An 18135-nucleotide genomic window follows, 5' to 3' on the forward strand; every position below is an offset into this window, starting at 1 on the left:
TAGTAACAGTAAAATGAAACCCCGGAATCAGAGATGTCTCTGCACTTCCGAATTGCAGCCGGAAGCGGATACGCAAGGAATTAAGTGTGAGCTACGGGGTACCCGTAGCTCAGAGTTTCTCTATAAGGCACAGGCACCGGAAGTAGCCGCCCAGCTTTGCTCCAGCGCTGTGAGTACAAACTCTCCGGCCTGGGCAACCCGCGGTCAGTAAACCACTAGGAGTCTGACCTCATGGAGGCAGGACGCCCTCTCTCGAGGCGGGGAAATTTGTGGTGGTTGGAGGTGGCACCGGTGCTAAGCAGGTAGGCTGACCCGCAGACAATTCCGCCTCTTCCCCGGCTCAGGTGGTGGCACTCAAGGCATCCTCCCGCCTCTCCCCAGGTCCTCGTTCCAGATCCCTCTATAGCCGCTGCCTTTTCTCCCGCCCCCCGCACTCCTTCTTCGTCTCAGTTATTAGAGACTGCGTAGTGGCCCTTGGGCGAAATTCTTAGTACCTTGCAAGGTTCGCCTTAGGCGCCGGGAGAAGTGGGGACAAGTTGTTGGGGGGACCCCAAAGCTGAGTGAACCAGACTGTGGTGATAGTTAACCTGAGCAGACAAGAGGGTTTAAAACTGATTAAGTACTTGGTCAGAACATTCAGCCTTCTTTCTTAATTAGCTGATTGAGTTCAGCTTCCAGGTAGATGCCAGAGCCTTCGTTTATCGTAAATAATTGATGAACTCATGTTGTTTCCTATACTTTGAATTTCCAAGATAGAAGAGATTTCATCTCCAGTAATGTTTTATAAAACAACCAACAAGGGAATAGATGCAGCTGGGGAATAGTTTTCTGATTATAGTGAATAATCAGACCAAATATATACATATATACATTCCAAAAAGGACTGTTTTGTGGATATAAAGTAAACATAAGCAATCATTGAAGTCACAGAAGTAGTTCAGGAAATTCGAGAGTTGTTTTCACACTTTCAATCCTAGGTGTCTATTTTCCGTTTTTTCACAAAGTAAACACCTGTTATCCAGGTACTGTACTAAGGGCTGGTTAGTCAATTATAAACAGAGCCTTGTATTTCCTTTTTAGGGATTCACAGGCTAGTGGAAGAGACATGTAAATAAATCATTTCATCAATGTGTTTGCCAGCTTAAGGATATCAGTGGAGTTGGTAGGGCATGAATTAGGGGGGAGGTATCCTTTTGTCTCAGTGTAGAAAATGAGTAAAAGTTCACCAGGTGGACAAGAAGAACTAGATGGTTCAAAGGGAGGCGAGGATATAATCTTAGGTGGAAAGCATGGCAGTACTGAGAGCAGCAAAGCTTAAAGAACGTGGTGCTTGGGGAGGTGATCAGAGATGAAGCTGGGAAGGTTGGCAGAGACCAGAACATGAAGGGTCTTATAAGCCTTGATGAAAATGTAACAAGAACTTACGAGTAATGAGATGATTTTGAGCAGTGGCCTAATGTGATCAAATACATTTTGAAAGATCATTAGTTACAATGCACTTGGGGGAGGGGTTAAAATGAGACTGGAAGGCCAGTTGAAAGGTGATTTTAGTAGTACAAAGAAGTTTGAGGGGTGTCTGGCTGGCTCATTCTGTAGAGTATGTGACTCTTGATCTCAAGGTCCTGAGGTTGAGCACCATGTTGAGTGGCAGGATTACTTTAAAAAAAAGGTTTGAGAGCTAGATGTAGCAATGAAAAGAGAAAGTAGGTAAATAAATTGCAGAATATATACAGAAAGAAAGATGGAGATTGGTAATATTATCAAGTATTATAGAAAGTTCAAACAAGATGATATTAAAAAGAATCTGGTGGGTTTTAAGGATGTATAGGTGAATGGAAGATGCTCAGGGTTTTTTTTTTTTTTTTTTTTTTTTAATATTTATTTTTGAGAGAGAGACAGAGTACAAACAGAGGAGGAGCGGAGAGAGGAGGACACACAGAATCTGAAGCAGGCTCCAAGCTCTGAGCTGTCAGCACAGAGCCTGACAGGGGGCTCTAACTCACAAACCATGAGATCATAACCTGCGCTGAAGTCAGATGCTTAACCAGCTGAGCCACCCAGGCATCCCCTCAGGGTTTTTTTCTTTATTGAATATTGACATGCAATATTCTCTTACTGAGGTGTACATTGTGGTGATTGGATATTTTTACGCATTATGAAGTGATCACCTCAATAGGCATAGTTACCCTCTGTCACTATACAAAGTTATTATACTATTATTGACTATATTCCCTGTGCTGTGTATCGCATCCTTCTGACTTATTTATTTTATAACTGGAAGTTAGTTCTTCTTAATTTTTGTTTTGGCCACTCCCATCCCCTACCCCCCAACCCCTTCCCACTCTGGTAACCAGAGTTTCTTTCCTGTATCTTTGAGTCTGTTGTTTGTTTTTAGATTCCACAGATATTGAAATCATATGGTACTTGTCTTTCTCTTACTTATTTCTCTTGACATAATACCCTCTGGGTCCATTCATGTTGTCACAAATGTCAAGATTTCCTTTATCTTATGACTGAATAGTATTTCATTGAATATTTATATACATATGCCACATCTTCTTTATCCATTCGTCTATCAGTGAACACTTAGGTTTCACACCTACCTTGGCTATTGTAAATACTGCTGCAGTGAACATAGCAGTGCGTATATCTCTTTGAATTGGTGTTTTTGTTCTCTTTGGATAAATACCCAGAAGTGGAATTCCTGGATCATATGGTAGTTCTATTTTTAATTTTTTGAGGAAACTCCATAGTGTTTTCCATAGTGGCTACACCAGTTTATATTCCCACCATGACTGTACAGTGGTTCCCTTTTCTCCGCATCCTCACCAACACTTGTGACTTCTTATCTTTCTAATTACAGCCAATCTGACAGGTGTGAGGTGGTATCTCATTGTGGTTTTGATTTGCATTTCCCTGATGATGAGTGATGTTGAGCATGTTTTCATGTGTCGAGGTGTGTTGGCCATGTGTATGTTTTTGGAAAAAATGTTCAATCTACCCATTTTTTTAATTGAGTTTTTTTTTTATTCAGTTGTATAAGTTTTTTAAATATATTTTGGATATTAACCCATTATTGCATGTGTGATTTGCAAATATTCTCTCCCATTCAGTTTACCTTTTCGTTTTGTTGATGGTTTCCTTCTCTCCGCAAAAGCCTTTTAGTTTTATGTCATTTCATTTTACTTTGCCTGAGGAAAATGGTTCAAAAAATATTGCTAAGACTGGTGTCAGAGAGCTTACTGCCTATGTTTTCTTCTAGGAATGTTATGGTTTCACATCTTATATTCAAGTCTTTAATCCATTTTGAATTTATTTTTGTATATGGTGTAAGATAGTGGTCTAGTTTCATTCTTCAGCATGTAAGCTGTCCAGTTTTCCCAAGACAATTTTCCATTGTATATTCTTACCTCCTTTGTCATAGACTAGTTGGCCATCTATGTGTGGGCTTATATGTGGGCTCTCTGTTTCATTCCATTAATCTGTGTGTCCATTTTTTTATGCTAGGACCATACCGTTTTGATTACTATAGCTTGGTAGTATGGTTTGAAATCGGGGAGCATAATACCTCCCACTCTGTTCTTTCTCAAGATTGCTTTGACTATTCAGGGTCTTTTTGTGGCTTCATACAAATTTTAGGATTCTTTGTTCCAGTTCTTTGAAAAATGCTGTTGGTATTTTGGTGGGGATTGTATTGAATCTGTAGATAGCTTTGGGAAGTATGGACATGTTAACATATCAATTTTTCCAAACCATGAGCATGATAGATCTTTCCATTTATGTATATCTTCTTAAGTTTTTTCATCAGTGGCTTATAGTTTTCAGTGTACAGGTCTCTTTGTGTCTTTGGTTAAATTTATTCCTAGGTATTTTATTCTGTATGATGCAGTTGTTTTCTTAATTTCTCTTTCTGATAGCTTGTTATTAACGTATAGAAACTAGACCAATTTCTGTATGTCATTTTGTTCTCTGGAACTTACTGAATTAATTTATTCATTCTAATAGTTTTTTGGTTGAACATGCTCAGTTTTAACGGTATAGTAGTGAGAGAAATAGAAAATGGTGGAGTTGAAGTGGAGGATGATTTAAGAAAATTCTTTCAAGAAGTTTAAAGTGAAAAAGAAAAAGGTTGTAGCTGAAGGAAAATGATGGAAAAAAATGGTAAGTTAAGCCTCTAAATTCTTTCGAAGCTAATACTAAAATGGTTTTGTTTTCCCAGAGTATATACTGGCATATAAGATAGTTTAAGTAAATAAGGAATACAGTTGATGGTATTTGAGCCAATATGACAAAATCAGAATTTTCAAGCCAAAATCAGAATTTTGGAAAACTCATATTCTTCACTGTGAGCCTCATGAAACTTGAAGAATTTTCTGATGAGATTGTTGGTGATAATAATGAATGTGTTTTTTTGATAATGTAGTGATTTGAAATTTGTTAACATTTGGAAGATCTCTATAAAACTTAGTGAACCAATATTGTCCAGATGACAAATGTGATGTTACAAGATCCATTTAAAGTTCAGGATAGACCAATGGCTTTCACAAGAACAGAATATGAAAAATTCTTTGATATGGTTTCAAATTCTACATTGCAACTAATCTTTAAGAAACCACACGTGTTAGTGTAACATCAAAGAAGAATATACAGTTCTCTGAAAAAGGCTGCATATCTGTGTGAGGGTGAACTGTCTTCAGATACTTCAGCCAGATTAACATATTGTAATAGTTTGAATGCAGAAGCAGTTCTAAGTCCAGACATTAAAGAAATTTTCAGGGGTGCCTGGGTGGCTCAGTCGGTTAAACGTCTGCATGATCTACAGTTCTTGAGTTTGAACTCCATGTCGGCTCTGTGCTGACAGCTCAGAGCCTGGGGCCTGCTTCAGATTCCGTGTCTCCCTCTCTCTCTGCCCCTCCCCTGTTCATGCTCTGTCTCTCTCTTTCTCTCAAAAATAAATAAAAACATTTTTAAAAAATTAAAAAAAAATAAACTTGCAAAAATGTAAAAGTGCCATTCTTCTCAATTTGTTTTGGAAAAAAAGTATTATTTTTTATTAAAAGGATATTATATCTGTTTAACATGTATTGGATTTATTATTCTTTTAAGTGAATTAAATATTTTAATTTTTTCTTAGTTTTAATTTTAATGTGGCAAATATCACTGGGTTTAACTCACACAGACAAAATTTCTTTGGAGTCCTCAGTCATTTTAAGAGTGTAAAGGGGTCTTGAGACTGAAAGGTTGAGAACTGCTAGGGCCATGGAGTAGGTAGGTCTTCCAAGTAGTATTTAGTGGACAGCTGAAGTCAAATGCCAGTCTGCAAGGTGTGGTCCTTCCACCACACACTGAATATAGGACTGGAGAAAGCAGGTAGTTCAATCTGTGATTAGGAGTTTTAGGGTAGTTAATGGTTAAAGATAAGAGAGCAAGGAAGTAAAAGTTTGGGCAAAACATGAAATGATCTACAACGGAGTCTTGGCTGCATAGGAAGAAAAGTGAACCCAAGAGGATGCTAATGGTTTTGGACAGCAGGAAAGAGTCCAAAGACTAGATCACAATAAAGTTAGCTAGTAAGTGGACAGAGAAAACTATAAGGATATGGAAATAGACAAGCTATTCTTGTCTATTCTGTGTGGTTCAAGTATTCAGAAGTAAGTAGAGTTAGCCTGATTTTCCAGGCTAGGAAACTAACGTGCAGTGACTTGGCTGACTTGAATTCAAGTCTTAAAATGTGGACTTTGCCTACTTTTCACTGCATATAGTGCAATTAGCTGGCCTTCTTGTTTTATGAACATGAAGTAAGTAGTGTATAAAAACAAAAATATTTTTATTAAAATTCTTAAAAGGAAATATTTTTTAAAAACATACATTTTTTTACCTTTTTGATCTAATAGGGTTTCTGAAGTATTGGAGGAGTTTGATGTTGAAGAGCCACAGAAAACCATGTTAGAAAATTGCTTTCCCAACATTAAGGTTATAGAATCCAGAATAAAGGAACTGAAGAGTAAGGAACATGTAAGAGGATTTTTTTCTTGGGATGCCTGGGTGGCTCAGTTACACGTAGGACTCTTGATTTTGTCTCAGGTCATGATCTTACGGTTCGTGGGTTTGAGCCCTGCATCTGGCTCTGTGTTGACACTATGGAGCCTGCTTGGGATTCTCTCTCCCTCTGTGCTCCTCCCACATTTGTTCTCTCTCTCAAACAAACATTTAAAAAAAAAAAAAAAGGATTTTTAATGACAGTCCATTGTTCGGTCTTTTTTTAATATATTTTTTTAATGTTTTATTTATTTTTGAGAGAGAGAGAGACAGAGTGTGAGTGGGGGAGGGGCAGAGAGAGAGGGAGATACAGAACCCAAAGCAGGCTCCAGGCTCTACGCTGTCGGCACAGAGCCCAACACGGGTCTGGAACCCATGAACTGGGAGATCATGACCTGAGTTGAAGTCGGCCGCCCAACCGACTGAACCACTTAGGCATCCCCCCCACCATTGTTCAATCTTGATGAGCTTTTGCCTGCTTTCTTCTGACCCCATCTGTACTCCCACCATTACTAAGGCCCCTAGTATATAAAGCTTAGTAACATTGGTTTCATTATTAGAAAAACTTATACTTTTTGAGTTTATTGGGATTATATAATTAGTTGGATTTAGCATTTTAGGTTTTACATTTCAAATTAGCATTAACATTTATATAGTGTCTACTATGTTCTAGGCACTGCAGAAGTGCTGGGATACAACAGGAACATTACAGTGAACTTGGCCTGGGAGGTCTCATTGTCATAGGGAATATAGACATGCACATGTATTAATTATATGTACATGTGAAAGCACAGTCACTGAAATATTATCAAAGCTCTGATACTAGGGATTTTGGAGGACCTCACAGAAGGAGAAAATATTTGAACTGTGTTTAAAAGGTGGGTGAATTAAGAGTTCTTAATTAAGGACATTGTAGGAAAAGGAGGTTGCTTGTTCAAAGACCCAAAGAAAAGCACGTGGAAGAGTAACGTTGTCAGAGGTACTGTCTGTGGTAGAGATAAGGAGAGGTGATTGGCAGACTAGAGCAAACAAATAGGACTGTGAAGAGCTGTCTACATCATGCCAAGAAATTTATTTTACCGTCAGTGGAGAAATAAAGAGAATTTATGTGAAGGCAAGGATGGTAATATATTTTTAGGAAGATAGATGGCAATGTTGAGGATGAAGTGGGGTGGAGTGAATGATAGTGGCCAGCAGCCAAACCAGAAGGTGGTTGCAATAGTCCAAAATGATAGAAGACCTGAATGAAGACAAGGACAGTGTAGTTGGAAAGAATGGCCCAGATATGAGTGAGATTTTTACTATAAACTCAGCAGGACTCAGTGACCCATTGGATGTGGGAATGAATAAGGCAGTCGGAAGAAAGGTGTTGTCAGATGAGAAACAATATCCTCAGGTGAGCCTTAGGTAAGATGAGTAGTAGAGTTTGTAGTTGTTTCTCTACAGCAACTCTAATGTGGGAGTTCTCCCGAGAAAATGGGTAGGTAACACATTTGAAACACAAATAACTTGATAGGAAAAAATAAAAAGTACTAACTTTTCAGAGAAAAACATTAAAACTCTGAATCCCAAACCAGAATAAATTTCTAATACTCATAGTGGTACATATCGCCTAGGACATCCATGTCATTTAATTTGCACACTGAGGTAGGCACAAATGTATGCTGATAAATTGTGAGGCAGTTATATTAGCACCTTTGAATAAATCAGAGTGCCACCCATTACCATTTGAAGTGTCCTACATGAGATCATGTCTGTATTCTCTTATTTAAATGTCCTGAATATTCTTTAATGAATTAGAGATTTTTTATCTTCGTGTCTACTTGCAAAAATTTAACATTAGCCAATGAAAAGAATGTTTGTTTTTACAGTAGCCAAATGTAAATTATTTTTTAAATTTGGTCAGTGTCTGTAACTACTGTTGATCAGATAAAATTCTAACCACATTATCTGCAGGAAGACATAGAGAATTTCTATGTGCAGTATACTGTATTGAATTATTGGCCTTATGTATTTGCAATGCAGCTAAAGAGTTAAATGGATAGTGAATGGCTCAGTGGGTATTAAGTGCTGTCTTATGATTTGCCATATTTTATAACATGGCACAATGTTAACCTGTAAACCACTCCCACTCCACCAGTCTGGCATCTCTCATAGTTGTATGTGGGTGTGTGTGTGTGTGTATGCATGTATGCTTTTCTAAAGGCTACTACTTATATGTAGGTTTTCATTTGATATTAAGGAACAAAAACAGTGGATCTTGAATGTGTATTTTTAGCCTCAATAATATTAAAATTTAATATAAGGGTGCCTGTTAGTCAGTTAAGCATCCGACTCTTGGTTTCGGCTCAGGTTATGATCTTACGGTTCGTGGGATCGAGCCCTGCCTCGGACTCTGCATCGACAGTGTGAACCTGTTTGGGATTCTCTCTCTGCCCTTCCCCTGCTTGCCCTCTATCCCTCTCTTTATCAAAATAAATAAACATAAAAAATTAATATAAATAACCCTAAAACAGTATATGCTAGGATTTAAGGTTAACACACTTTTCACTTATATGAAAATATCAAAGAGCATGTTTGCTGGTAAAGTGATTGTTATTTGTACTTAAGAATCTAAATACTGTTTTAGTACTTCCAATGTTTTTATACTAAGACATATTGTAACCTTTTCTACCACACTTTACTCCCCTGTACCCATGGCAGACATTAAGGTATGATATGATTAGAATTACTAGATCTTAGTAACTCCCATTGAGATCAGAAATTCTCAATAAGGCCTGCCCCAGGTATAATATCAGAATGCCCAAATTTCATTTATTTCTTTATTTTAATTTTAACATTTATTTATTTTTGAGAGAGAGAGTGCAAGTTGGGGATGGGGGGGGGGGCGGGCAGAGAGGAAGGGAGACACAGAATCCTAAGCAGGCTCCAGGTGCTGAGCTGTCAGCACAGAGCCCGACACGGGGCATGAACTCAAGAATCGCAGAAATCACGACCTAAGCCAAAGTCAGTGGCTTAATCAACTGAGCCACCTGGGTGCCCCCAGAATGCTCAATTAAAAAATTTTTTTAACCTGAGGTCAACATGCCTTCCTGAATATCATGAGATTACCTAAATTTTATGCAAAATCTGGTGTGAGTGTACCTTTTTTCTCCAAGAGAGAAAGATTAGTTTTCACCAGATTCCCAAAATGGTTCACGGACCTAAAATGATGGTGACTCACTGGATTGGATAATGGGTTCTCAGGTTTACTTTGATTTTCAAGTGCTATAACAAAGTATTGAGTATCACAAAAGGCAACCTTAATGTATTTTTTTTTTGCTTTTGTCTTAATGAATTTTTTATTTAAAATGAAATTCTACCCATGTATAAATATATTTCTCCTCTCTCCTTCATGGCTCTATGTTTTTACAGTACATTGTAACAGGAGATGGCAGTCAGTATAAGAACTTTTTGTGCTGGAGCTAAACCAAAATTGATACACGAAGGAAATCCTTTTGTATCAGGAACCCAGGATACAGACAGTGCTCAGGTAACATTCTGAGGTTGGGTCATGGAAAAGGAACATGAATATTTCTTAGATTTTTCTATATTTGAATCAAAGTATTCCACTTAGAGTGTTAAGTTCTAAATTATAGAAGAGGTTTGTTTTATGATCCATAAACCAGAAAATAGTTAGTGTTTTATTACTACCTATTTCAGTTTTAGTTTTGGGTGATAATTTTTGTTTTTTAGTTCATGTTCATGTTCTGTGTTCTTTCCATTGTGCACTATCCCAGATGTAATGACTGAGCTGAAGGTTATAACTTTCTTTATACACATATTCATTACTGTACTTTGGGAATATGTGATTTGCAACCTAAATAATGGAGTATAATATATTAATATTTTTAAAGAATTTATAAGGTAATTAGCAATTTAAATTTACTTTGTTAGAAGTTCTATGCTTAAATTTGAAGGAAAAATGTTTAGAATGCCCTATTTTGTAATTATTCCCAAAACAAGGAGATAATATTGATTGCATTAAAATTGTTTTAGCAAATGTGCCTTATAGACATTATTTAGGTCTTTTTTTTTCTTAATCAAACTACAGTGAACGTGGGGCTCGAACTCATTTCCCCAAGATCAGTATGCTTTACTGACTGAGCCAGCCAGGTGCCCCTCAAGGGGTGTTGTTTTAAAGTCCTCTCTCGCCTTTTTCTTTCTTTCTTCTATGCATTATCACGAAATGCTATAGATAGCTGGTGGTGATTACATTTGAGAATAAAGTTTGGTTTGTATTTTTGTTTTTAGAGGTATGGCCTACATAATTGACCAATGAAAAGATATACAGCTGCGATTTCATGGTCGGTGCTACAGAAGTTACTCCAAATATAGAACCTTTTCTCTGTAGCAACAATGTAAGGTGAAGTTTTTTTATGTCCTGCTGTGAATATTTTTAAAATACTGTATTTATAAGATTTCTAACTCCCAAGCATAAATAACTGTTCCTTGCTTTAGTGTAAAACTGTAACTTAAGGAAGGTGAAAACAATTTGGGTCATATTCGTGTTTGGATTTGCAGTTATTCCTTACTGCCTAAAGTCCTTAAGCAGCTAACATCCCAGCATAGATGTCATCGTTGATGGGACATAATGCACAGTTCATTTGTCTAAAGGTTGTTAAGAGACTGACACCTATGGATTCACAAGTGATTTCTTTTAGAGAAACTATCTTGTCTTTTTTGCCTTTTAGCATTTGAAGCTCACAAAACAGGAATATTGTAATTATGAGTGGGGTACTCACATGGTTACTAAGTGTTCTTGATGTTGAAAGTCTAAGAATTTTTGAGTTGGTCTTAGTAGCATTTTGATTCCCTGGAAATTGAGCTGAGTTATCTAAACTTGCAGCTATTTTTTACTTTCTCATTAAAGATCAGCATACCAAGGCGTATAAATGTGACTTGTTCTTTTACTTTAGAATGACAAAGCCATCTTTCACTTTTCTTCCCAGGTGTTCTCATAAGGAACATTGTTTAGTTTGATCTAGGCGAAGATGGTGGCCTGAAAGTGGATGATCACATGCGCACGTCTCTCTCTGATATCTATGCTGCAGGTGACATCTGCACTGCGTCATGGCAGCCCAGCCCAGTGTGGCAGCAGGTAAGCCAGCATCCAGGATCACATCTTCGTATCAGAGATTCCATCTGATGGTAAAGGAGTTGCTACCAGCAAATGTAAATATCTGGTTTTCCACCTTCTTTATTTTAAGTAAGAAGCTGTCATAGCGTTTTTTGTGACAAAGAATTTTTCCCTTTCGGTAAGTTATTATATAGTGATGGAACAGTAGTTTAAGAATTATGGGCTATTACTTTGCTTGTCATTTTCAGATACTTACCAGCACTGTCCAATGGAACTTTATGCGATGACAGAAATGTTCTGTACCTTTGCAGTGTCCAGTCAGGTAGTCACTAACTACGTATCTCTATTGAGCACTTGAGTTTAAATAGTTACATGTATTTAGCGTCTGCCAGACTGGACAGCATAGCTTTAGATTAATAAATAATTACTGAGGTATAAACCAAGTTGATAAATGATGATCCTATGGGACCCTGATGACCCTATTCTGTCCCTGGGGAATTAGGATTGAAAAAATTTCCTATAGTAAACAGCCTTCCTCAGCTGAACATGTCCATTCAACTGGATGTAGACTTCCTCCTGCCCTCACAGTGTTGCCGCCCTCCTAATGGTGGAGCAGAAATCCTTGAAGAGATACTCAGACTGTGGTCATAGGTGAGGTTGTCTCAGGGGGAGTAGAGACACAGATAAATGAACCAGGCAACAGTTGGTAAAAGACCAGCTCCAAAGGTTGGGATATCACTCCTTCAGATCAACCATGGAGCGTGAAGTCGTGAAGCTCCATTACTTTGTGTACAGCTCCATTACTTTGTGTGTTTTTACCTACAGCAGGGCTAACAATCATATAAGAGTGCTTTCAGCCTGTTTCTCAAGTGCTAGGTTGTTTTCAGTTTCCTCTGGAGTCATTCTGTGTCACTTCTATGGTATATCTGTCATCAACTCTCAATTAGGAGTTGGGGGTTGTGGGAATTTTTTTAACATTTTAAACCCTCTAGAATAAATTATATCCTTAATGTGTCATATTCTGCTATAGGCAATATCCAAAAATAAACAGGTGTCTCTTGTTTTGAGTGAATCTAATAGACCTTGTCTCTTAATTTGCAGAAGCAATAAATAAGTATACTAAATAATTTGTTTTACATAGTCCAAGACACAAACTGAAGGGATTTTGAGGCTAGAATACATTTGGTAACAGTCCAGGCAGTGTTATACTGCAAGCCACTTCTATTAGCCATTTTCTAGTACTGTGCTCTGTTTACTCTGCTCCCTTACCATAGGGAGGCTATGACTTCATCACACCTACCTTGTTTACACAGGAGACTGAATTAAAAAAAAAAAAAAAAGTATCACTTCTACCAGAAATGAAAATCCTATCTGTGACTGTGGTATGATTTTTGCATATGAAAGAACATTAGTCACACACAGTTATAAAGAAACTAATTGCTTAGCTTATTTAATTCTCATTTAATAGATGGGATACATTTATGTCTTAAGTGAAGAAATCAAGGCTCAGTTAATTAAATAAAAATATAAAAATTAAATATGTAAAAAAGTTGACATTTAAATTTCTTAACTCCCGGGGTGCCTGCGTGGCTTAGTCAGTTAAACATCTGACTCTTGATCTCCGCTCAGGCCTTGATCTCAGGGTTGTGAGTTCAAGCCCCATATTTAAAAAAATAAAATAAATCTCTTGACTCTCAGGGCCAGTGTTCTATCAGGGATTCACAAAACTTGGTAGAAATATAATAAAAATACTGTAGAGGAGAAATTAATGATGTTTTAAAGGGAAGAATTAAAAATGAATTCCCAACATGGGTTGCTGAAATCTGGTAAGATTTCCTGAGACTAGACACCAACTAGTATTATCGGTCTGCGTGACCATTGAGTTTAACTGCATTGGAAGCCTCAATCTAAGGATTAAAAATCTAAGAATTAGGAAAAGGGACATATATTTCAGTGATACTTTGTCATTTCTTGTGTGATAAACTTACTCTGCAAGAGGAGACTGGTTATTAGCGTTATTCTTACCTAGTATAGCCTCAAATATTTTAGTTATTTTTGATAGAGAATTTATTGAAACATATAGAGTTGGTATTATCCTTTAATTTTAGGGCAGTAATTTGGATAGAATTCTCAAATAGCCAAGTCAGTTTTGGTTCATGTGGACTGGTGATTGCTTCCATGGCAAACATAATCTAACTAGTCATCTGGCTAGCTAGATCTAACCAATCTCAAGGACTGTTAATATTGAACCCCTTTTAAGGAATTTTTGTCAGGTTAAGGTGCTAGCATTTTTTAAGTAAGGACATTGAAAATTATATCTCATATCATTTTTTATTTCAGATGAGACTGTGGACCCAGGCTAGACAGATGGGGTGGTACGCAGCCAAGTGCATGGCTGCAGCTACTTTAGGATACTCTATTGACATGGACTTCAGCTTTGAACTTTTTGCTCATGTAACATTTTTCAACTATAAGGTAAAATAGATAAGCAAATTAGTACCTTTTTCTGCTTGTGAGTCTTGTAACTACCTGATTTTCTCATTGAATAAGAATTTACATGGTTTTGGGGCGCCTGGGTGGCGCAGTCGGTTAAGCGTCCGACTTCAGCCAGGTCACGATCTCGCGGTCCGTGAGTTCGAGCCCCGCATCAGGCTCTGGGCTGATGGCTCAGAGCCTGGAGCCTGTTTCCGATTCTGTGTCTCCCTCTCTCTCTGCCCCTCCCCTGTTCATGCTCTGTCTCTCTCTGTCCCAAAAATAAATAAACGTTGAAAAAAAAAAAAAAAAAAAAAAAGAATTTACATGGTTTTAATCATTTTAGAAAAATGACATGTTTTCTCAATTCTTGCAAATCAAACCTGGTATTAATGCTGGTCTAAGGGAGAAAAAAATCTCTTCTGGAGTTGTTTCCCATTAGTGCATTTCTACATTTATTTGGGATTCAGTCTCACTTTTTAAGGGTGATAGCTACTGTACTTAAGAATGAACCAGGTACTTTGCCAAACTTATTATTTACTCCTCTTTACATTATTCTGAGGTAGGTTTTTTTTTGCTTTTTTTTTTTTTTTTTGGTAATTTAATGATGAGGAATACACACAAGGTTTAAGGAGGTTAAATAATTTGCCCATGCAAGATATAACTCAGTTCCTTATTAAATATTTAAATCATGACTCTAATATATAGTCCAGATCCTACATATTTAATTTACTACATATTTTTAATTTTCATATAGATTGTGTGGTAGTGTCATCTGAACAATAAATGTAATGTCATTCAAATGTTTTCTGTGGGACCCTCTCCAATGAATGACACTTTTAGCTATAAAATTTTGTGAATAGATTTTTGTGCTAGTCATCCTAAAATAACACAGTGTAACTGCATATTATGCTTCCTTTTTGGTACTCATTAAAATAACTTTATTATCTCTGTATATAGGTTGTACTACCAGGAAAATACCACACATGGGGCTGAGGTTCAGATCATGAATTAATGCTGAGATGTACCAAAGGACAAGAACACATCAAAGTCGTCATGCAGAATGGGAGAATGATGGGAGCTGTCTTAATTTTAAATCATATGGATCTTTCATCATATGAAGAAGGTCTGCTAGATCCAAATATTGATATACATTATTTTGATTTAAAAAGGCATTTCAAGAATTACATAAAGTTCCAAGTAACACAAGAAAGTCACAATAAGGTAAACGACCACATGGATTTAATGAAGTTAAGAATACAGAAGTCATAATGAGAGTAGTGGGAAAGTATTAAAATAGAAGTAAAATGGTAAAGATCAAATAATTTACAGATTTTTTTTTTTCCAACACAAATTGACCACTTATGTAAATGTAAGGATTTAAGTTAATCATTTCTGTGTAACAGCTTTGGAGCAGATTTAGCTACTTTATCTACTTAGCTGACAACTTGGTCTGGTATACCAAAGTCATTCTTTGATTGTGAAATGTCAGAGAGGATTGTCGTTTCAAGAGGCTTACAATTTTACTTTAAGGAGATAGCAAGATCTTACTTGCTAATATCCTTTTATGTTCTGATTGTATAGCTGTTATGAGCTGAAATCACTTTTCTGTAATAAGCCTACATAAATATTCCTTATGATAACATTAATATCAAAAGAATACAATTAGGTATATCAAGGGATAAACATATTTTACATTAAAATTATTTTTCTCAAAAAATAATAAAATTACTTTTCTCGTTTTATACTGTAAATTTATATAATTCATGATCTTAAATATTGAAGTCTTCAATACTTCAGGCAAGTTCCATATGTATAAAATATTAGTAAAACTGTCTTAAACTTTTAACTACAAAATAATGGTGTACACATGCATAACTATTTTCTTGGAAAATTTAGAAACACTCATCTCCTGCATCATCAATTTTTCTTTTTTTAGTCCCTGTATTCTTAGATCGCTGAAGCATGTTTGCAGACTTCTGGAAGTTACCTGAATTTTTTTCTTCCCTCCTTTTATCAGCTCCTTCAGAATGACAAGTTTCAGATGATTCAGTCTGCCAACAAAAACAAAGCAAACATTCTGATCAAAACTCAGCTGTTCCATTTTTTTCTTCAGATTAACAATCCCCCTGGTCCTTCTATATCCAGTAGCTCTTTAGTTAAGTGTCTCGTGGTCTCTTTTTTTTTTTTTACCTTTAAATATCCACTCAAATATGAGCCCTATCCTAAAGGGATATGCTGTCAGAAAAACCCTAATCCCTGTCTTTGCAGACGAGAGTATTTCATGCATAAGAGTCCTTGGTTTTCGACATCTGCTACAAACATAGACTTCTCAACCAGTGTTGATCACAACCAATATTGTGATGGCAGGGTGCATCACAAACTAGACAACACTAAAATGGATTTTTCATGTTCTAAAAGGTTGGAAATTCTAGTCTATATTAAAAGGTAAAGTAGTTTAAATTGTTACTTAATACTTCTACAATAAAACAAAGGTAATGTTTTCTCTCTCCCATGCCTAGATTCCTGCCTGTCTCCTGTGTTCATCTGGACCCAGCACAGTGCCATTTAAAGCATCCCATAAGCTTTAATGTATTTTTTCATTATATAAAGAGTCAGTTACCTTGAAACAACTCTGTGTGGGCTTCTTTACTTGCATGGTAATAACATGCGCCTCATTATTTAGAAGATGAGCTTTAGGTCCTATTTTCAAATATGAAATGGTAGCGTAAGCTGTAAAACTGTAGTCTTCTCTGTGGAAGATAAAGGCCAACAATCAGAAAGCTTTTAAGAAATTACAGAAAAACTAAAATCTATAAAAACAACCATAAGTGCAATAATTTTAATATGTGGAATATGAAACTTGTGAAAAATTAAAATACTTTCTGTAAGTTGTATTTTTTTTGACATACAATGATCAAAGTTTATTAGGTAAATTTTATATGGCATTAAAGAGTTTCACATGAGACAACTGGAAAACCACTTGCTTTGTTGCAGTTATGAGAAACATAAAGACAACACCAAAGAACAAGAAATGGATCTGTATATACTTAAGATACTGCTGTAGAAGAAAGTGTGCAATAATTTTCTCCAGGTCTTCACGAGGAAGTTGGGGAGGAGCAACGCCTGCCACTCTCAATTTTGCTGCCCCCTTTCCCATCCAAGAATCCATCAGTTTCAGTGGAGTTAGCTTTTCATTCAGGTCTTCTGCCTGCTTCAAAATCTTGATTAGATCTCTGCAGTATGCTGTTACATTCTTTACTTCACATGCTATAATGAGACAGGCAAATGAGATCTAGAAATTACAGCAAGGACAAGCTAGTCTAAGTGGTTAAACTGGTTTGAAACGAATCCTCAACATGACCCACCCTAAACACTGATGTGTTATTTTGTTCTGAACCAAAATTAGTTTACTGATAGACTTGAGGAATAACCTAAGTTATAGTCTCAATAAGACATTGTTGAATTTACATGCTCGCTTCGGGAGCACATGTACTAAAATTGGAATGATACAGAGAAGACTAGCATGGCCCCTGCGCAAGGATAAAAGGCATTGTTTAATTTACAGTGATGTAAAGCAGCTGGTTACCAGAAGGCCTTTGGGTATGCTCTAGGAGTAAGTGTCTGCCAGACCTGAGAGATTTATAGAGAATCAGTCTATTCATACTATTTACCTAATTTGTGCTCATTAAACAATATTCTGAAAACTATGGCTTCCTTGGTACTGATTTAGAGACAAGAACGTCCTGGTTAAATATTCCTAATTATTGATTCTAGCACCCTGATTTACGTATCAGACTCTTATTCATGTGATCAGTATAACACAGTATAATTAACTCATAAACAAGGTTATCTAGCTGCAAAGTTAAGACTAAAGTGATCTTCACTCACCAAGGCATCAGAACTCTGTGAGGGGGAACTGGTTATTCCCGCTCTTTGGACACAACACACAGGATGAGAAAAGTTAAAATACAACACCAAAACACTGGTAAATTAGTATCTTATGAGTAGTTACGCATTACTGGATCAAAAATGATTGGACTGTAATCTCTCCTTTACAATAAATTCTCTTCCTAATTAGTGACTTAGTGACTAGCCTTTTCTTACAAATAGCAGTAGCATTTAGAAGAATTTAAGCTTTTCCCTTCATTTAAACATTTAACATGCCTTCAGTATAGCAACATAAAATACATTCATTCACATACCAATTTTCCTTTTGCCTTTGTTTTAAAACTTTGAGTTGTTACTTTTGAATCTAGAAAATGCTAGTCACAGCTTGCTTAATCCATTTTGGCGTCTAATAATTGCCCCCATGTAGTCCTAGCTATATACGTTAGCCTATAAAGATTTAAAAACAATGAACTAGGGAGTGTTCCAATCCAAGATGGCAACTTAGTAAGATCCTGAACTGGGTGCACCAAATCTACACCTATTTATAGGCAATTCCTCTTGAAGAACTGAGGACTGACTGAACTAAAGACCACACAGAACACCAAGAAAGACAT

General features: G+C 36.6%; 1 protein-coding gene, 1 long non-coding RNA gene and 1 other non-coding gene across 4 annotated transcripts in view; 2 read left to right on the forward strand and 1 right to left on the reverse strand.

The window, feature by feature from the left end:
- The first annotated feature begins 128 nt into the window (after positions 1–128).
- Positions 129–16260, forward strand: LOC122473078. 2 transcript variants are annotated; one of them, XR_006294585.1, is made up of 6 exons: positions 129–302; positions 10333–10444; positions 11031–11179; positions 13499–13633; positions 14591–14854; positions 16153–16260. It is a non-coding gene; the product is annotated as an uncharacterized LOC122473078 (long non-coding RNA). The 2 variants fall into 2 exon arrangements; XR_006294584.1 differs by having other exon boundaries at positions 10333–10439.
- The window catches only part of RECQL (RecQ like helicase), a 57614-nt gene continuing 54334 nt past the window's right edge, over positions 14856–18135 (reverse strand). The window contains exons 13-15 of the mRNA XM_043563170.1: positions 16681–16900; positions 16254–16383; positions 14856–15684 (exon numbers count right to left, since the gene is read on the reverse strand). Of these exons, the coding sequence (XP_043419105.1) occupies positions 15526–15684; positions 16254–16383; positions 16681–16900 (509 nt within the window). The 3' untranslated portion in view covers positions 14856–15525. The remainder of the gene's footprint in view (positions 15685–16253; positions 16384–16680; positions 16901–18135) is intronic.
- On the forward strand, positions 17102–17204 carry LOC122474124. Its single transcript, XR_006294815.1, has one exon. It is a non-coding gene; the product is annotated as a U6 spliceosomal RNA (small nuclear RNA).

The sequence above is a fragment of the Prionailurus bengalensis genome, chromosome B4 (assembly GCF_016509475.1).
Source record: "Prionailurus bengalensis isolate Pbe53 chromosome B4, Fcat_Pben_1.1_paternal_pri, whole genome shotgun sequence".
Taxonomy (NCBI): Eukaryota; Metazoa; Chordata; class Mammalia; order Carnivora; family Felidae; genus Prionailurus; species Prionailurus bengalensis.